Consider the following 20,918-nt stretch of genomic DNA (forward strand, 5'->3'; position numbering starts at 1 on the left):
CCAGGCAGTAGCGTTGTGTAAAGGTGTGCACAGGACTCCAGGTTGCTGCTTTACAAGTGGAACATTTGCAATGAATACTATGGAAGCCCCCATGCTCAGAGTAGAGTGTGCTCTAGGCTTGATGGACAGATCTCTCTTGGCAAAAGTGTAACAGAGTGTGATGCAGTTTACAATCCACTTTGAAATAGCCGATTTAGAGACAGGGTCCCCTTCTCTGCCAGCTGCAACTGAAACGAAAAAATTGTTCGTTCTCCTTAGTGGTTTTGTCTTTTCCAGATGAAACATTACTGCTCTCCTCATATCAAGTATGTGGAGGCTTCATTCTGCCAAGTTAGTGGGGTTCTGGAAAAAGGTTGTTAGTTCTATTGATTGGTTCACATGGAACGTAGAAATAAATGTAGGCACAAATCGTGGGTGAGTGCGCAGTACCACCTTATCTTTGTGAATCGTGACAAATGGGTCTTGATCTGAAAGGACCTGCAGTTCGCTAACTCTCCTTATTGATGTGACTGCCACTAGGAAGGGGGTTTTGTAAGTGAGTGCTTTAAGGCTAGCTTTATGCATAGGTTCAAAGGGAGGCCCCATTAGTCTAGTTAGTACAACATTCAGGTCCCATCTGGGAGCTGGATTGGAGATAGGGGGATGAAGTCTGTTAACCCCCTCCATAAAAGGCTTGATTACTGGAATGTTCCACAACAAAACCTTTTGGGACGTGGTGTAAGCTGAAAGTGCAGCTAAGTGGATTTTTAAGGAGTTGAAAAGCAAGCCTAAATCTTGTAGGTGAGTAAGGTACAGTATAATGTGTTGGTGAGCATTCAATAGGATTCCTGTTCTTGGCATTGCACCAGATGACAAAGCATTTCCATTTGCTAGAGTAGCAATGTCTGGTGTTCTGTTTTCGTACTTCTCGAAGTATGTCCATGCATCTTTGACGAAGTTGCAGGCATCCAAACTATGACTTCAGGAGCCAGGCTGCTAAATTGAGAGTTTGCAGGCATGGATGAAGTGTTTCCATGTGACAGCATGTTGTATGGACATGGCAGCTTCATCGCAGGGGAGACTGACATTGCAATCAGATGAGAGAACCAGGGTTGGCGGGCCCACATCGGGGCCACCAGAATCATCGTCACTGGTTCCTGGTGCATCTTGCGCACCATCTTGTTTAGTAGAGGAGTCAGAAAAGCGTAGACACTGCCCATGATATCCAGAGTCCGTTCCCCTTGGGGCGGTTCTGCGTGTACCTGGAGGTGTAATCTGGCCATTGTGAATTCTCCAGAGTTGCGAACAAGTCGATCTCCGGAAAGCCCCAGTCTGCGAAGACGTTGAAGACAACGTCTTTGTATAACCACCATTTGTCCTCTGCGGGTAGTGGGAAGTCTCTGCTGAGCATGTCCGCCAGAAGATTGAGTTCCCCTGGAACGTGTTGTGACAGGAGGAACATCTTGTGTTTCGGAGCCCATTTCCATATGTTCTGTGACAGTTTGGATAGCCCTGGAGAGTGCGTGCCCCCTTGCTTGTTCAGGTAATACATGGCTGTTGTGCTGTCCGTGACGACCAGGACCGTCTTTCCCTGGAGGTGTGTTTGAAAAGCCTTCATGGCCTCGAAGATTGCTAGCAATTCCAACAGGTTTATGTGGTTGGATGCTACCGCTGGGGACCAAACGCTGGGTGCCGTCTGATGAAGGAGGTGAGCCCAGCACACCCAGTCAGAGATGCGTTCAGGTGAGAGTGGCTTCTACTGTGGGGTGTGAATGTCTGCAAGAAGTTTCCCTTGACCACCACTGCAGAGAGAGAACGAGGTCTGCCGAGACAACCACTAGATTGTCCCATTGCCAGCTGGCCTGACACCATTGGCTCGAGAGCCACTCTTGCATGGGGCGCATGTGCAAACGTGCGTGTGGGACTAGATAATTGCAGGAGGCCATCAACCCCAACAGTCGCATGGTTATGCGTACGGTCACCTCGCGATTGGCTACGGTCACCTCGCGATTGGAAGAGCATGTTTTGAACCCTCCCGTTGAGGGGCGGGGGGAGACGAGCCGTCTCTGGTCTGAATTAGAGCCCCCAGAAAATGCTCAGCTTGGCTGCGGTCTAGGCTGGACATTTTCTCATTGATCGAGAATCCCAGATTGAAGAGGAGATCTATCATCTTCTGGGTATTTGATAGGCATGTTCCGTACGAATCCCCTGTTATTAGCCAGTCGTCAAGGTTAAGTATAGACTGGAATGGACTGCTTGCATAGGTGAGCAGCTACTACCACCAGTACCTTTATAAACACCCTTGTTGCTGAGGCAATACTGAAGGGAAGGACTTTGAACGGATAGTGCTTGTCCTCTATCATGAACATTAGGTACTTTCTGTGCGCTGGCAACATTGAAATATGAAAGTATGCATCTTTCGTATTGAATGTTGCCATGTAATCCCCTGTGTTAACAGTGGGGTTTCTTCCTGCAATGTTGACATTCTGAACTTTTGGGACTGACACGCTCTTAGACAGCACGTCTGCGCTCTTGTGTTTTTTTTTTTTTTTTTTAGAAGAGACGCCCTTATGGGTGGAATGCCCGGACGCATGCTGAGACGATGAATGCGGGGAGGGCGGCCGATCGTGATAATCGGTAGGCGATGTCTAAACTTTCTTCGGGCCTGTTGTAGTCTGAGGCTTCCTCGACTTATCCGTGGAGGGAGTTTGTGGAGTTGTATACTTATCCTTAGGTGGTGCGGGTGTGCCCCTTTTGCGGGGGTGTGATCTCCCCATACCAGTACCGGCAGCCTGCCTGTCGATGCCGAGGACAGGCAACTGGGAAGCGGACGGTTCCGCACAAAGGTCTATGGCCTCCACAAATCAGAGCCATGGCAGCCGCTAGAATCCTCGTCATTACAAGTGACGGCAACGACGGGGGAACCAAATTCGGCCTGCATGGCGTAGGCCACCAACCGTTTCGTCCGCCTGTATTTTAGCATCTTTGGACGAAAAAGTTTGCAAGACTTGCAGGATCGCTCATCGTGGTCAGGAGGGAGACACTCGTTTACGTGCGATGTGCGTCTTTCCAAGGGTATTTTCCATTACAGGACGGACACAATTTAAATTGAGTCCTTGCCATAGTAGCGGTAGAGGGCGGCAGTCAGACCAGAAAGGGAAAGAGGGGAAATGGAAATGCATTCTCAGAGAATCAAACCCCGGGACCCCACGCTCCCTACTGTATAGGCCTGGCCGGAGGGCCGAGGCCACACGGTCGACAGCGTCGATCAATGCTCCAGTCGCAGAAAGCAGTAGATGTCTTCGGCGTCCACAAGTAGCCGTTGAAGGTGAAAGTCAAAGTCTAAACGACCATCGGTCGTGGGACAAAGATTTTGAAATATAATCTCTTATGAGCTCCGCATAAGGCGACCAACTAGTTGGGCGGAAAAAAACAATCTGAGGGACCTCGACGCATGAAGAATTTTGGGTACATTACACTTCACATTAGGGATAGTGTTACAGGCACACCCATGACGACGTCCCCGTCCGATTCTCGAAAGAAAGATGCAGTAGTCCCCGATTACCACTAGATGTCGGACTATATGCCCAGCATGTGATTCTAAACAGATTAACAAGCATCAGAAATGCATTTATACATGACGAATATAAACATGATATCCGTAAAACATTAAGAAAACTAAATTAAGCAATGAATAAGCTAAACGCAACATGAACAATACAGGAATATAGCCCACTAACATAGAAATGCGAGAGTAACGGGCAGCCATCTTTTCCAAAATAGAAACAAGCACCACACTTCTAAGTAAATGAAAGGATGCAAGGATTCGCAGGAACACAAAATGCTTAAATAACAAAATACAGATCTGTGCAGAGCCCAGGCAGTTGCTAGCTACCAAAGCCAAGGTTACCATGTAAAAGGAGGATAGAACGTTGCTGGGAAAGCACGAGAGAACGATTCCTAAGATATAAGCCATATATTCTTTGATTAATTAAAATAACAACCAGTCTTTGTACGCCAGGTGCAGGACAACAACAAGCCAAAAGCCTCCATGAAGAATAACCCAAGAGTGTCTCTAGTGGTAAAAAGAACCAGAGCATTCACATTAATAATGGCTAAAAGCCCAATAAATGCAGGGTGAAATAATTCCAAACGTGGTCTCATTACACGTGACCCATAATTGAAGAACACAGTGTGATGCTGGAAATGCATTGGAGGGACAGGGCCTCCATGTCCTTGTCCTGTACTCCCTTATGTGTGTTCTGTGTTGCTTTCTGCACACAAGTCCATGTGGGACTCCTGGCAGTGCAGCTCTTCCTCTTTTTGGTTGTGGTGAACAGAGACCCTTGGGAGCACCCATTGGTGGGGGTACAACCCTGTACGCCTAGAGTATGTTTTTGGGCACCTGTGTGTGGAGCAGGGTATGGGCTGGTGGAAGCTCCATGCAGAATTTGACATGTGCTCCGAGTATCCTCCATTTTGGGATACCCAGGCCATGGCATCAGAATCAGTAGATTCCTGATATAAGGCAGGATGGTCCCTGTGTCCTCTTGGTTTCTATTATCCATTATCTTGTTTTCCCCAGAGTCCTGGGAAGCCCTGACACTGTCCCTTTCCCCGACTGGCTGTTGGGTGGAAGAACCATATGGGGTATTGGGGAGAATTCCAGGCCAGACTGGCTGGAGTCTTCCCAGTGACTGTATGTTGTGGGTACACCTTCATGTTATGGGTGTCAGGTTTATGTGTGTGTGACACAGAATGAGACAGCCCTGCCTGAAACTGACATGAATGCAGTGTGGTGTGCTGAAAGGCTGGGTGCTTGCCCCAATCCACATTCCTTGTTATTGGTGGCTGGGATGAAGTGAACGTCCTGATTGCACTGTGAGCCTGATTGGCTGCCTGCCTGCATGAATGCCCTTCTGACTGGTTGACTGAGCTTAGCGCAGCAGTGTGAATGAGGGACCAATGTGTATATCTGGGGACCTCTCACATCCCAATTTGTTCAGAAGCTGAAGTTGAAACTTGAAGCTGCTTATCCTTGAAGCCCAGCTGGAAGAAGAAGAATTGCTGCTGCTTTCCTTCGACAAAATCTAAAAAGCTGTTGAGTCTGTTGGGGACTGATCCGAGAGAGGACTTGGCTAGCAGACCTCTCCCCAAGCTACAAGGGAACATTGTGCAGAAACTGATCTTCACTGAGGCACCCTGGAAGCTAGTCCAGAAAGGTTGTCGACCAGAGACAGGGTCCACCGAGGAAACTCCAAGTAAAGCACCAAGACATCGAGGCCTTCTAAGTCCATTGCCGTCAGCCGGGGTTCGGAGGATTGCCATAATCGCTGGAAGCCAGTCCAGTCATGTTCCCCAAAAGCAGGGACAGCTCGACGCTGTGCTGTTCGGCGACTGGAGCCACCACGCTCCACCTTTTGCCTAAAGAATTTTGAACTAAGGGCTCCCCCTTGCCATCAGTGTCGACCACTTTGTCCCGCCGGAGAAAGTTGAGGTCGTCGAAGACCGAGGAGAATCTACCAGTGAGTTTCCAGCCACCCGAAGTCCACAAAGACGCTGACAAGTAAAGATCCAAAATCCAGCCGTGGTCGAGTCCCGATTGTTGACACCGACACGCAACACCCGCTGCTGGGCATACCTTTGAGTGTTCTTTGCGGCACCAAACTCTTCAAGGACTCAACGCCGAGGTTCACATTTCGTCGAGGACTCTGAACGCCCTGTCGCTTAAAGGGAGTCCACCCTCGAGGGATCCGTGGATGAACCGTTGAAGAAACTCTGCTAAACTCAGGTACATTGGGCTAGTGGAACATTTTAACCAGGAAACAAGACTACTTAAACATTCATGGAATGGGCTTGTTAATACTCTATTACAGGTTGCCCAGGTGGGGGGATCCTCACACAGAACTGTGTCATGGTAGTTGGACAAAGTATTCTCCCATTGTTTAACCTAACTTGTCTTCAGTTGATGCATTTTAAAGGGGTCAATAGCGAAGTGTGGTACCACAGACATTGTATATATTTGCAATATAAGATTTGCCAAAGTACAAAGTATGTTATTGATTGATGTATATAGCTTGAACCTTACTTATACATAAAGAACTGTGTTAGCACATAACAGATAGACATTCCTTTGTGAGGGGGTTGGGGACTACACTGTACTTTAGAACCAGATTGCATCACCTCCTGAGAGCTTAAGCCTTGGTTGCACGTCCATAGCTACCATATAGAGAACCTTGGCTGGGATGTTCTGTGCTTCTACTCTGCCATATAGAGGGCAGGAGCACAGATACCCCCTCTCCAGTCTTTACACACAATCTATTCATTAGTCACACAGGTAGAACACCTGCCTCACCCCTAACACATTCCCAGACAGGAGGCGCCACACTAGGTCGAACAGAAATGTTATCTCAACTGTATATTTCTGTAACATTGCAAGCCTCGCATATTCTTTCTGCCTGCGCCCTGCTGCCCCTGGGTATGGTGCGCCATATAAATAAATAAACAAACAAAGAAATCACCCTGGCTCATGGCCTAGAAATCAGGAAAGGTATTGTCTTTAATTGAAGGGAAGGCAGTTCATGGACCTCTCTACCCCTACTCCTGTCTGGCTCATTTCTTGACGGCCTGTCTGTTGCCCAAAGTTGGTCAGTAGAAAGCTAACCAATCAAAACACTCAATGTTAGGTCATCCAGTAAGCATTATGCCAACCAATCAACTATTGCAAAAATGATGTCTTGTTACTATTATCAATTCAGAGGTGCTCTCAGAAGAGCCTTCGGGTTATTGTTACCCAATCGGAAGTTGAACCCGTATAGAAAGTATATATAGTCAATTCCCTTAACCAATCCCTGTAACCTGTAGGTTTTGTAAACGGATAGGTTATGAGACCATTGACGACACATCCCTAGTATAAAAACGGTTGTTTTTGATAAGCACGCAGAGAGCGATTACTTTGTATGTTATCCCTACTTTATTTGGATGTTAATAAAGCTGGGCTTTGCCTTGCCATGTGTCTATTTTGTCTATATTGAGTTTGATTTAATCTGGCTCCAGAACCTCTATGTAATTTTGGTACTTTCAAGGCTGTTTTAACAGGATATCTCATACAATGCCGCACAGCGACCCCCTATGGACGAAAGATTTTCAGTGAATGCAAAGCAAGATACAAATGGATCCTTGTCCATCCTTCATGACTATTTTCTTGCACCAGCTGTCTTCGCCCCTCCCTGCCCTTCTTGGTCATTCTCTTAGCCACTTGGGCATGTCACAAAATAATTCAGGCTCCTCTGGCTCTCCATTACACATCCATCTGTCACTCCTCCACCCTTTTGGATAGTTTTTTACTCCACTCCTATGGGCCCTTCTCCGCCTGGCACTTTGGGTAATTCTCAACCCTCAACCTTTTCATTCATAACCTTCCGAGTCCTGCTCCTTCATCCCACTGGGTTTCTTGATCCCATTCTCAGTGTCTGTCTTTACCTAGCCTCCCTGGTTTTCCCGCACAGGCCCAGTCTCGTACTTCAGCTGCTCACTTTCCAGGTTCAACTCTTGTCCATACAGAACAGCACCAAATGACTCCACCTTTTCCAGCTTTCTTCATTTGCAGTTTGCTTCCTTTTCAGAAGCCTCTGCAGAATCTCAACTCGCCAGCAGTTACCAGTCTCAAACTTTCTGCAAACAAGAGCCTTCTGTGCCGGTCATACACAACATTGGTGTAGCCACCATGAATTGTTGACTATATGGAAAAAACACAAGAGTGTGCTGTTACAAAGGAACAGATTGGCGCAACAAGTTATATGGGGAAAGCCAACCTCAGGGTGTAATTACACTGTGGGCAGGGGCAATGGAGAAAAAATGCACACCATGGAATTATTATATATATGGCCAAAAAAGACATGGAATGTTCTTATGTGGGGAAACTGACAAATTGTGCAACCAACATGGAACAGTTTTATTAAAATGAAATTACTCGTATTATGGGTCAAGCGAGCACGATATCTTATGTTGTTGTAGAGGTATATACTGAGCACGCATGATTGAATGCTGTTCTGACTAAGGCATTAGCTGCGAGACAAGCAATGCAAATAGGGGTATCTTGTTACATTGGGGTTACTGCCATGAGCATTGTCGTTACATGTGGATACTGGTACTTATTTAAGAAGCAGTTATGAACAGGTTTTTAAACAATGGCACAGAACTATGTGGGAAAGCAAATAGAAGTGTTGTGCATGGGTATAGTATACATTGGCAAAGCCAGCATGGATTGTTTTTTGTACAGTGCATTATGAGCAAACCTACCACGAGTTTGTGCTTAGGTGTGAATATTAGATCAGTCATCGTAGGCACATTTCCTTACAGGGTAATTTCTGGTGTTATGGGCAAAGGTCCTTATGTACCACATGCTGTGACATGCTAACAAAACTTTGAGCAAATGCAGTGTGGGTATTTGTTGCATAGAGCCCTACTGACTTATATTAAGGAGAGATACATATGCGCAAAACAGAGAGAAATACTGCAACTTCGAAATAACTGAGCGTTTTCTTTTTCTGTGCATGTGATGACGGTGAGAAGTACACCAAAGCTGTAGATCTCGCTGGACACTTCCAGATCAATTTGTAAGCAGGTGGGTTTTCATTTAGAGAGGTCAACTTTCCTGAAAGTCTGTCTACAGAAATATCCCTACGCTATTGCACTGTGTCGCAACTTACTGGAATCAGCATGGTACCCCTATTAATCCAGTTTTATTACTTAGGTTTTCATGGTTTATGCGCTGTTTGCCTGTACCAAAATACACCACAGAGCCTTTCATTTTTAAACAAGCTACGCATTGCACCTGTGACTCTGTGTGGCTGGGACATTACAAATCCATTTCTTTCTCTTGCAGGTTAAACCTGTAGCTATTGTTCTTACTAATACTCAAAGGGGCAAGGATGGCCAATAGCCTAGGTCTTTGCAGTCTGCCTCTATCAGAAGATTGGTGGTGGCAAATGCTCCTCTTTTTCCCCTTGATGTGGCTGGTTTATGGTAAACTATCTGCACTTATTTCCATAGAAGGTGGATCTGGATATAAGAAAACACACAAATTTGATATTTTGTGTAAGGTAAATATGCGTAACTTTACCCGCCTGATGTGCATCTTCAGAGTACAGTGATAACAAGGGTAAAAACTGCTGTAGTACCAGTGCATAATAAAACCCTTGAAATTCATGAAAAAACATTAGTTGAAGAGACATTATGGTACTGGTATAAGTCAACAATCAAAACTGAAATTTGGCAAATGGGAGAAGCAACACCACCTTAAATCCTGCACCCCCCCTCCTTCCACTTGCACAGCTCATAAGCACACTGATTACATCTGAAATCACAGGTGCAACGGAGAAATGCATCAAAAAATATCTAGATTCCTTTTTCTGTTTCACAGACCCGTCACCCACTCCTAAACACTGTCCCTTTCTCTGCTATATCGACCTTTGTCCTATAACCCAGCTTTCACAGGGCATTTTTACCAGATGCAGTCTTAAAAGTAAAGAACTAGGATTGCCGCCCCAGATTAGGCACATAACATCGGCTCTTAAAGAGCACCGTGACAAACCTAGACCACTGCACTCCACCACCAGTCACTATGGAGAGACAGCCAAGGAGAACAGCAGACGATAGGCACCGATTGTCCAACCAGCAAGCCAGTCACCCATCAACCATTGCAGCCAAGAATCAATTTAGGCTTGAGAAAGACCATGATGGGTCGAAACACGACTCGGCTGACCTACTTATATCACTAATTAAATCCTGTAATTGAAAAACTAGAAAAATGTCATCTTTATATCAGCGCAAGCTTTACAGGGTCCAATCCTTTCCCGCTAATACAAGAGGTGTGGCCAACACCTCTCCCTGCTGTAAACTTGCTGCTAATCCAAATATCAAAACCTATAGCTAAAGGCTCAGTGCTACGCATCTTGATCCAGTCTTTACTACCCACATCCGCCTAGTCACTCTGCAAATTACTCCCCTATGAAACCTACCATACCACAACCAGAATAGATTTCTACTGTCAACTCCTCAACCACATGAAAACAAACAACACTCTGCACCAAGCACAGGTCTGGTCAGGTTCAGGCCACTCAGAGGATTGGGACTGACCTTCACACAGAATTGACACACTGTCAGGGTGCAGAAGAAGGAGACAGACACACAGGTGGCATTGTGATTTTTATAGACTTAGTCAGAAAATAAAGAGAAAACCTAACTTCCCCTATCTCTAAGAGGGGTGTCTCTGCCTCACTAAAATACGAAGGGTTTTGTCAGAATGTCAGTGTAAATCAATAGTCCACCATCCTGTGTCAAAGCACCCTACTTCTGTCCCTTACACTCAACACTGAACTAAAGATAAAGCAGGCCTTCTTGGTCCAGAACAATGACTCCCTTCTTATGTACTGAGGATAGAAGTTTGTTTTCAGGTGTTGACTTCTTAGGGGATTGGTTCCCTTCCATGTGTCAAAATTGTCCTTCATCACAAAAGTTGAAACATTCAAATACTTCCCTTGGCAGACACACTGCCTGTCTTTTAACAGTCTGTATCAGAAATCTTTACACTTTGGTAACAAGGAGAATGACTCCCTGCTCCTGGTATCATGGAAGAGTTCAGCACAACCAGGGGGAATTACTCCTTTCCCCTGTTTTTCTTACCAAGAGAATTATTCCCTTCTCCTGGTATATTGGTTTCAGGGTTTAAAAATACCCGGAGGAATGCCTCCCTTCCCATGCCCTTTCTTCGACTTGCTTTATCACAGTTCACAACATCAAGGGAAAATTCCCCTGGCTTCTCTTGTATTTAGTTTCACAGTTCAGAACACCAAGGGGGAATTACTCCCTTCCCCTGGCCTTCCTTTCACTCAGAGGGTCATGACCCAAGCATCCCAGTCTTTCGACTTACACAGAGTTGTTTTTCTCTCCTGCCAAGCACTGCCCCGAGGAAGAGGGTCTTTCTCTCTTGCCTTCTTTTGTCGAGGTTCCCAGACCCCAGACTACTATGCTGACGGAGCTTACCTCAGATGCTTTCTTCTTTGCACTTTGGGCCCCAGACACCTCTCTGGGGGCCAATGGGTTTCTGACTCCCACTGTTCGAGGGAGATTCCCCCTGATGCTGATTTATTAAAGTTCGGGTCCCAGACCCTGTGGAGCCGTTCTTTAGCCGTTCTTTAGCCCAACCGGTGCCTTGGGGCTGTGGAGCAGAATTCAGTGGTGTCCCACTATCCCTACCTTCATGTATGGTGAGGGCTCTTCCCGGGAATAGGGGCGTCCTCCAATCCATCACAACCGCCTCCTTATTCTGCTTCGATTTGGCTGCTCAGCAGATGCTGGTGCTCTGCAGTCTTGGCACAGATTAAGGACTGCACAAGTCCACCTCCCCTTGGAGGTCCTGCCACTCCGCCAACACGGTCTGCCTGTTTTCGCCAGTTCCCGAAAACACCTCCAGCTTCCTGCTTGTGTCTGGTAGCTTCTTCCCTTGCTGCCCCGGGAATGGTTTGACACTTTCTGCAGTCCATCTTTGGTTTTGATGTCAATAGTTGTTTGGCAACCACTAGAATGTTCACCCTTAGTTCTTACTGAATTCTTCATGGTGCTGCACCTCCTCCTCGTCTCAGTACTTGTAGTATTTGGGGTTCTTTAAAGTATGTAGGGACCAGTCAGGAGATAGGCAGGTACAAATAGAAGTAGGCTTTATTTGTTTCAGGGTACAGTTATGAAGAGGGAGTAGGAGCTATAAGATATACATCTTACTTCATGCAATCTCCCATCCTGAATGCTTAACTGCTATTCATGGAATCCTGAACCCAGCAGGGTTCCATGCTACCTCATACCATTCTACTGCCTGCATCAGTGCACTTGATGCGGAGCAGCTACATTCCAACACAAGATACTACAGTACTAGTTACTGGCTCTACACATGTACATGGGATGACTGGGTAGGGTATCAGGGTATACAAGTGTAGGGTTAGGAGGGGTGATTGGGTAATTCTCCCTAGATGTTTGTCCGTGTCATGAGCGAGGGCGTCTCTCCCCATGAGATCATCCTGCTGTGTACCAACGCCAGGGGGGACTATCAGGTAGCAGCCTCACCTCCCTGACCTCTCGGGATTCGTCACAGCACCCTCATCTTACTTGACACATCTACAACATGTTATACCATCAGCCCAACATTCTCATCAAAAATCTGCAGGAAGCTGAATTAGCCCAGGAGCAATATAATGGATGTCCTTTGTGGAGAAAACAGAGATAATCTATTTACTGGATTTCAATCGAGCCCTTGCACCAATTGGGTAGGGTTGTAGAACGGACAAAGGCCCATGGCCTTTTTTAATAATGGGAAAGCCTCCAGTAGTCTTACACATTTTAAAAATTATCTTTGAAAATGACCTCACTAGGGACTGGTCTTCCCTTGAAGACCTAGCCTCTGATTATAAAAGTCTTAACATTACCACTTGCCCTAATGATATTCATCTTTCCTTTGTAATCAAGGAGCAAGTCATCTCTTTAGCCACCTTGATAACGGATATCATTAATCAGTCTCTCTAATGAAGTTACAATCCCTAATCGAGCTTGTATCTCTCCCCTGCTAAAAAAAGCCATCTTTGCATTCCAGTTATAGGACAAACACTATTGTTCACTTTAGCCTAAAGACGCCGGTCAAGGCTGTCTCGAATACAGTTGAAGTTGAGAAACAAACATAACAGAGTGACTGGCAGTTAGGCTTCAAGCTTTTCAGGCATACAGACAGCGTGCGACAACCAACTTCAAGCATCTTTCAACAAATCTGGAGAGATTTAAAATACTTTTTTTGAACCATGTGTTCCTCCTCAGTTTTGAGCTTCAGGGCTTAGCTGCCCATTGTGGTTTTACATGCTATAGAAATTAAATATAAATAGACTATAGTTAGAAATGTGCTCCCTTTTGTTTATGCATGGCTATCATTTCTGAACAGTCTTTAGCCATAATTACAAGAATAATCATGACAGCGAGAACAGCGCCGCCAAACCCCCCGCCCACAACCAGTGTTTCATACCTTCATGAATTGGAAGTCCCACATTTCTGAATGAAGAAGGTGGAGTCTGACCATCTCCCTCAGACTATATTCCACACACTGTTGCTTGCTGTAGGGCTACATGGAGATAGCCCAATGTCTGGCGAGTTACTAAAAGGACCTGGTTTGACCAGTAGAACCCACCCAGAGGCCCTCCTTTCCAATCCACATCCCTAAGGCACCACCTACTGCATTTGACGAGGTACTTCGCCCCAAGATCTGTCCACATCGAGAGAGCAGCAGAGGCAATCTGAGAGAACCACAACTTCGGCAAGCAGGTGAGAAACCTCAATTTCCGTGCAGGGAGGCTGAACAACCCCAGGATGCAAGTCAGCATCTGGGTGTCACCGCATTTCTTTCCAAAGAACTTCACCACTGCTGCACTGCAACTGGAGCGTAGAAGGGAGCTGCTTTCGGTACCAGAACCACATCAAGTCATGGACACAAGATTTTGCAGCAGTCAAACTCTGGATTTCTTACCATTGGCCTACAAGTTGGTGCATTGTTTTCCAGAGATTCCAAGAACTTTGCAGGATGTCATAATTTTCCAGGAGTGAGTCTGCTCCCGGAGCTAAAGCTCTGTCTTCACTTGTCCCCACGATATGCCGCCAAAAGAAAATGTCAGGGTCAACATGAAGTCTTCATGTTGTGCTGGATGTAAGAGACAGTATCAAATACCATAGATCAAAGAATTACCTTTCATTAACAAAAAAATAAAATCAAAAGAAATAGCAACAAGATGTAAAAATCGTTCAATAACTAAAACAATAGTACTTTGAGTTACTACTCTTTCGGTTAATGAAACCTACCTTCATCAGTGCCATTCATAATCGTGACACAGTCTTCACCCACATAGAAAGGCGATTCCCCAAAGATGTCCTTTACCTAAAAATACAAAATTGGTTTAGCAGTGTCAGAAAAGGGAAGCGTCTTGAATAATGTTCGATACAAACGTAATTCTTAAAATGGTTGTCTTCTGTGACAAAATGTATAGAACAATGCTTTTTAAAAGTGAAAGAAGTAAAACGACAAACCCGATACAAAAGATCTTGTGCATGGGCGTATTGCTTTACACACATTGCATACCCCTCCGCCCCCCATTTAGTCTCGTGGCATTGGTTGGACCTTAAATAAGCCAAATGATTTCAATAAGTCTTCAAAAAACACACAAAGCTGCACTTTTAGAGCTTTTGGATTTAAAAAATAACAAGGATATATGTTATGTTGCATTATACCGTGCACCGCTACCACCCAAGCACAGTCTCCAGGTGCTCATGCAGAACTTACCATATTAAAACTACTGACGTTATTAAGTATACTCTCACTGTAAAGAAAGTGGACACATGTTGGGCACTAGTACCTAATATACTCATTGAACAGCCCAAATGATACCAACAAACATGTCACTTTTTGTCATGAGAACGTAATGCTATTGCAGGTGAATTATTGGGAACTTTAGAACAAATAATAGCGTTTATTTTGTCGTCAAGTATCAGTGTGGGGTAATATGGTTGTAAATTGTTGATAATAAAGCAAAACGATTTTAGTAATTCCTGCTGATATCCTCTTTAACGGACAAACCCATTGATATTCAAGCTCTAGTAAACACAATTTTTTAAAGCTGCTTTTTCTACATTTCTTTATTGAAGACAGAGGTTTCAGTACAGAAACACATTTCATTGTTTGGTGGATACTTTCTCCGGATTATAAACAACTAAAACTTATTGAAAATTCCAGTAAATAGGAGTACATTTTGATGTGTGGGATTCCTAGACGGAAAAAACAAAAAATAATTCTAGGGTTTATTTCTCCAAAGCTGGCCATAAGGCGAGATAAGTAAAGGAGTAACTGTTTTGACCTATCCACGCAAGAAAATGACTTAATTTAATTAAAACCAAGGTAAGGAACAAGTTACTTACCTGTAACTGTTGTTCTCCAGCATGGGTCTGGCATGGATTCACATGCTCATGAATATTCCCCGTCGTCAGGCTGGGAATCCTCGGTAAAGAAAAAACCAGTATCAGTTTCGTTTCTGATCTGTCTTTCGTAGTAATAACCAATCACTGGTCTCTGCGTCATACTGACCACAGCCAATGACTGCCCTCTACCTAAGCACCGCCTCTGGCAGCCATCTTCAGATTTGGAAGCACGTGAAGTGGCAGTATGACCAAGTGAAGAGCCGCAGAGGGGTAGGCGGGAGGGTTCGCATGTGAATCCATGCCAGACCCATGCTGGAGAACAACAGTTACAGGTAAGTAACTTGTTCCTTCTCCAGCATGGGGTCTGGCATGGATTCACATGCTCATGAATAAAGAATACATAGCAGTACACACATGCACAACCACGGGAGGTGGCAAAGGCTCAACATTAAGCATTACATCAAACTCAACATTAAGCATCTTACCTCCTCACCAGGCTCACCTCAGGCGAACAGGTTGCGCAGCACTGCTTGGCCGACCCTGGACTCCTCCCTGGAATCCCGATCGACGCAGTAGAATTTCGTGAAGGTGTGCGTCGACCTCCACGTAGCAGCCCTGCATATGTCCAGCAGGGGCACACCAGAAAGGAACGCCGTGGTGGCTGCGATCGCTCTGGTGGAATGGGCTCTCGGACGGCCAGGCAGCGGTCGGTTTGCCAACCGATGACAGTACATGATACAGCCGAAGAGCCATCTGGAAATGGAAGCCTTCGAGAGAGCCTTCCCCTGATTGACAGGTCCAAAATTCACAAAGAGTTGTGACGTCTTCCGAAAACACTTCGTGCGGTCCACGTAGAACTTCAGCGCTCTAGCCACATCCAGCGAGTGCAAAGTCCTCTCAGCCGGCGACGAAGGCGACTGGAAGAACACAGGCAACACCAAGGGTTCGTTGAGATGGAAGTCCGACGGTACCTTGGGCATGAAGGAGGGGTGCGTCCTGAGCACTACCCTCGTGTCGTGAAAAGTCAAGTACGGGGCCTTGCAGGAAAGGGCCTGGATCTCTCCCACCCGTCGTGCGGAGGTGATGGCCACAAGAAACGCTGTTTTCCACGACAGAAACTTCAACGGGGCCGAGTGCAGAGGCTCGAACGGAGTTCCCATGAGCTTGGTCAGCACCACGTTGAGCTCCCACGCCGGGGCCGGAGCCTTCACCGGCGGGAACGATCTGAACAGTCCCTTCATGAACTCTTTCACCAGACGATGAGACCACAAGGACGTCCGGCCCGTGGTCCTGGTGTATTGGGAGATCGCAGCAAGCTGAATCTTGATGGACGCGTGTGCCAGTCCAGCTTTGGCCAGCGTCAGCAGGTACGGCAGTACCTGGGGAGCCGTAATCCGTAGAGGGTTAATCTTCTGTGCGTGGCACCAGACAGAGAACCTCTTCCATTTGTGTCCGTAGCATTTAAGAGTCGAGGACGCCCTAGCCTTTGCAAGAACCTCTCTGCAGTCGGCCGGTATGTCGTATCCTCCAAACTCTAGCGCTGCAGGAGCCAGGCCTGCAAGTTCAGCGATTTCGGGTCGTGGTGGAGGATGGCGCCTCCTTCCCTGGAGAGTAGATCCGCGTCCACCGGCAGCCTGATTGGCGGGGACGCTGACAAGTCCAGAAGGTCCGGGAACCGTATCTGCCTCGGCCACGCAGGTGCGACGAGGGTCATCCTGCACCGTGACCTCTTGAGCTGGTTGACGAGCCGGATTAGCAGTGGCAAAGGAGGGAACGCGTAGAGGAACAGGCCCTCCCAGGGGAACGAGAAAGCATCGCCCATGCTCCTCGCCTGGGGAAACCTGCTGGCGAACCTCCGGCACTTGGAGTTCGTCGCCGTCGCGAACAGGTCGATCTGGGGTGTGCCCCACCGTCGGAAGAGGCGATCCACTAGATCCTGCCGTAGTTCCCACTCGTGGCACGAGCGCAGCTCCCTGCTGAGTGAGTCGGCGACGGTGTTTTTTATCCCTGCCAAATGAAACGGCACCAAAAACATCCTTTGGGCGACGGCCCAATGCCACAGGTCCTGCGCCTCCTTGGACAGTGCTGGGGACCTGGTTCCGCCCTGTTTCCTGATGTAAAACATGGTGGTGGTGTTGTCGGTGAAGATCCTCACCACCTTGCCCTTGAGGGACGGAAGGAAGGACTTGAGGGCCCAGAACACTGCACGGAGCTCCAGGACGTTGATATGGAGGGACTTCTCCGTCGGAAGCCACAGGCCTCTCGCGTGCAGATTTCCGGTGTGCGCTCCCCACGCTTCCAGGGAGGCATCCGTGGTCACTGTCTCCTGGTGGTCTGGGGTCTGGAAGTCCATGCCCGCCGTCAGATGCGCGCGGGTGCCCCACCACCGGACCGCTCGGCGGAAACTCTCGTTGAGTGTGATCCACTCCTCGAAGCCGCCCGTCGTTTGGATCCAGCGCGCGTCCAGGAACTCCTGCAACGGGCGCATCCGGAGCCTGCACATGGGAATGAGGTAGATGCAAGAAGACATCATTCCGAGGAGGGACTTGATGGACCTCACCTTGGCCGCGCCGGAAACCAACATCCGCTGTACCTTGCCCAGGATGGACCTGGTCCTTTCCTCCGACGGGGAGGCCAGAAGGGACACTGTGTCGAGCTTCGCTCCCAGTAACAGTGTGTTTTGCGCGGGTACCAGGTGGGACTTGGCGTAGTTCACGGAGAATCCCAGGTCCATGAGAAGTTGGACGGTCCTTGCCGTGTGCTCCACGGCGAGCTCCCTCGTCTTGGCTCGGATGAGCCAGTCGTCCAGGTAGGGGTAGACGTGGATCCCCTCGCGGCGCAGCTGCGCCGCCACCGGTGCAAGGCACTTGGTAAATACCCTGGGTGCCGACCGTAGTCCGAAGGGGAGGGCTTTGAACTGGTAGTGACGCCCTTGGGCCACAAACCTGAGGAATTTTCGGTGCCCCCTTTAGGATGGGAATATGGAAGTAGGCATCCTCCAAATCCAACGAAGACAGGAAGTCTCCTTCCTCCAGCTGACCCAGGACGTGCTGGAGGGTGACCATCCGGAACTTCTGCACCTTGATGAACTTGTTCAGACGTCGCAGGTCTAGGATGGGGCGCCATCCTCCCGTCTTCTTCTTCACGAGGAAGTATCTCGAGTAAACTCCGGAGCCCCGAAGCCTCTTTGGGACGAGTTCGATGGCGCCCTTCCTGAGCAACGCCTTTACCTCCAGGAGAAGCTGAGGGACGTGAAGCTCTTTCCTGGCCACGGGGGGGACGCGCGGGCACCTTCTTTGAAACTCGAGCGCGTGGCCCCGGGCTAAGGCGTCCAGCACCCAACTGTCGGTGGAGATGGACTCCCACACGCTGACGAAGCTCGCCAGCCGGCCTCCCACCGGGGTGCTTCGGTGGGGGCCCGACCCCACGGCCGGTTCAATCCTGTTTCGACGAGGCTTTGCCGCCTTGACCTCCTTGGCGACGACGGCGGGGTCCGCCAGACTTGCCTCGTCCTCTGTAGGCCTCCTGAGACGACGAGCGGGCCGCTTGACGGTAGGTAGAGAAACCGCCGCCGGAACCTTTGAAGGCGCCCTTGCCTCCGCTGCTCCGAAAGGGCGTCCGTCGTTGCTGTAGAACCCCAAGGGCCCGGGCCGTCTCAGTGTCCGCTTTAATGGCCTGAAGGGAATCGTCCACTGTTTTCCCAAACAGGTTGTTCCCATCGAACGGCATGTCCAGGACTCTGGTCTGTACGTCTTAACGGAAGTCCGTAGCCTTGAGCCATCCACGCCGCCTAAGGCACACGCCGTTGCCCAACTGGCGAAACCCAGTGTCGGCGATGTCCGTAGCAAAAGTGATGCCGTGGTCCAACGCCACCTCACCTTCCTGTAGGATCTCCAGGGCATCCGCCCTCTTGTCGTCCGGTAGGAAGTCCAGCAGGGGAGCCAGTTTGTACCATAGCTCCCTGTCGTAGCGGGCCACGATAGCCAAGGCGTTGGCCGTTTTAATCGTCGTCGCTGCAGACGAGATGACCCTTCGTCCCATAGCGTCCAATTTCTTTCCCTCGCCGTCCGGTGGGGAAGTCGATGTGGAGGCCGCACCCCCCCGCTTTCTTCCTGGCCGCCGCGGAGACGACGGAGTCCGGGTTAGGCTGCGCCCGGAGGCACAGGGGGTCCGCGTCCGGGACCCGGTACTTCTTCTCGTACTGGTCTCTTCTAGCTGGCGTCGTGGAAGGGTTCTTGAGGAGGGCGAGGCCCTCATCCCAAATGTCGTCCAGTAGAGGCACCGCGAGGACCGTCTTCCTCTTGGCCTCGCGCCGTTGATAAAGGAATCCTTCCTTTTTCTTCTCCTCAGGGCAGAGTTGGAAAAGCTCGGATGCCCTGGCTATCATGGAGTGGAACGATCCAATCTCGTCGGGCGGAGAAGCCCTGGTGAGAGGTGACGACGGGAGATCCTCGTCGTATAGCTCGTCGTCCGTACCCGTCGCTGCCGTGTCAGTCCCCGTATCATCCCCTCGGGTGGACGGGGAGGAGGGCTGGATGGGTCGCGACGGCTGAAAAGGAGGTGGAGGGTGAATCCTTCTTTTCTTGGGCGGGGGAACACCAGAAGGTCCCGGTGCAGGATCCCCCGACGGGAGAGGTTCCTCCGTCGGCAACGGTAGTCTCGTCCTTATCTCTGAGCATAAGGACTGTATAGCCAACAAAATGGCCGCCGAGTTGTCTTGCGGCGCTGGCAGAGGGGAATCCGACGGGCGATCAGGGGCCCCGTCGGCACCCTCAATGCTGTCGTCGTCACCTGCGTCGGGATCCATCCCGACGGGCCGGTCTTCATCCACGCCAAGGCCGTGGCTTAAGACCTCGATCAGCTCTTCCTCTGAAGCCGAATCTACGACGACGCCCTGCCCCCCCTTTTTCTTCCCCGCCGGGGATTTCACGGGGGTCCTATCGATGGGCACGAAAGAGGACTCCCTCCGAGGTGGCAGGGAGACTCTGAGCCCCGAGGTCGCCACCACTGGTGTAGCCTCCACAGGCTGAGCCAGGGCCGCCGCGACAGTATCGACAGAGGGCTTGGCCGGATGGATTAAGGCCTTCACCACCTTAGGTGCGCTCACCGCCTTATCCTTGAGGGGGGGGACACTGCCTCGCTCCCCCTCCGATGGGGCCTTCGAGCTCGACCGGGGCCTCTCCAGGAGTTTCGCCGGGTGCTCGCCCTTCCTCTTAACCGACCCAGAGCGTTGGCTCGTGGCTGAAGGTGCCGGGGAGGGTGCGCCCTGCCTGGCGCCCGTAGAGCCCGACTGTTCGGCGCTCCCGGTGCCAGCGGACTCGCGGTGCTTGGCCTTGTGTTGGACCCCCGTCGCCGGGGCGTCCTCAAAGGTCTTAGAAGACCGCTCGGATTTCTTCCTCTTCTTCTCACCTGACGGGCTCTTCCCTTCCAGCCAGTTGGCGAGACGCTGATGGCGGTCCTTAATGGTCCGCTCCGACATATTGCCGCAAAACGCACAGTCCTTCTCCACGTGCGTCTTGTCCTCATGTAAGCAGTAGAGACAAAAGGAGTGTTCGTCCTCCTTAAAGACGTTCTGCAGCTGGCATCCAGGGCAGACCCTGAACAGCTTTCCGGGCGTCGAGCTTCCCTTCTCCTGGGCCATGTCCGGGCCTGAGAAGCTTCTGGAGTCCTCCAAAGCGTAGCTCGACGAAATCTTCACCCTTGAGGGGCGCAGACGAATCCGACACGGGTCCCCGTTGATCGGATGGAGAGTCGGTGGAGCTTGAGGCTCTTTTGACCGAAAAAAAAAACGAAGTTTTTGAGCAAAAAACGTGAAAAATAGCACTAACGCTCGAGAGCAATAGCACGAGGATCCCAACACATGAACGTGTGGTAAAAATCTGAAGATGGCTGCCAGAGGCGGTGCTTAGGTAGAGGGCAGTCATTGGCTGTGGTCAGTA

The 20,918-nt window shown here is 49.2% G+C and overlaps 1 protein-coding gene across 1 annotated transcript in view; it reads right to left on the reverse strand.

The window, feature by feature from the left end:
• Nucleotides 1-20,918, reverse strand: part of ENTPD6 (ectonucleoside triphosphate diphosphohydrolase 6) — a 757,555-nt gene that overhangs the window by 503,151 nt on the left and 233,486 nt on the right. Inside the window, exon 4 of the mRNA XM_069606885.1 lies at nucleotides 13,870-13,945. Coding sequence (XP_069462986.1) covers nucleotides 13,870-13,945 — 76 coding nt within the window. The remainder of the gene's footprint in view (nucleotides 1-13,869; nucleotides 13,946-20,918) is intronic.

Source organism: Ambystoma mexicanum, chromosome 4p (genome assembly GCF_040938575.1).
Source record: "Ambystoma mexicanum isolate Mex_15411 chromosome 4p, UKY_AmexF1_1, whole genome shotgun sequence".
NCBI classification, from domain to species: Eukaryota; Metazoa; Chordata; class Amphibia; order Caudata; family Ambystomatidae; genus Ambystoma; species Ambystoma mexicanum.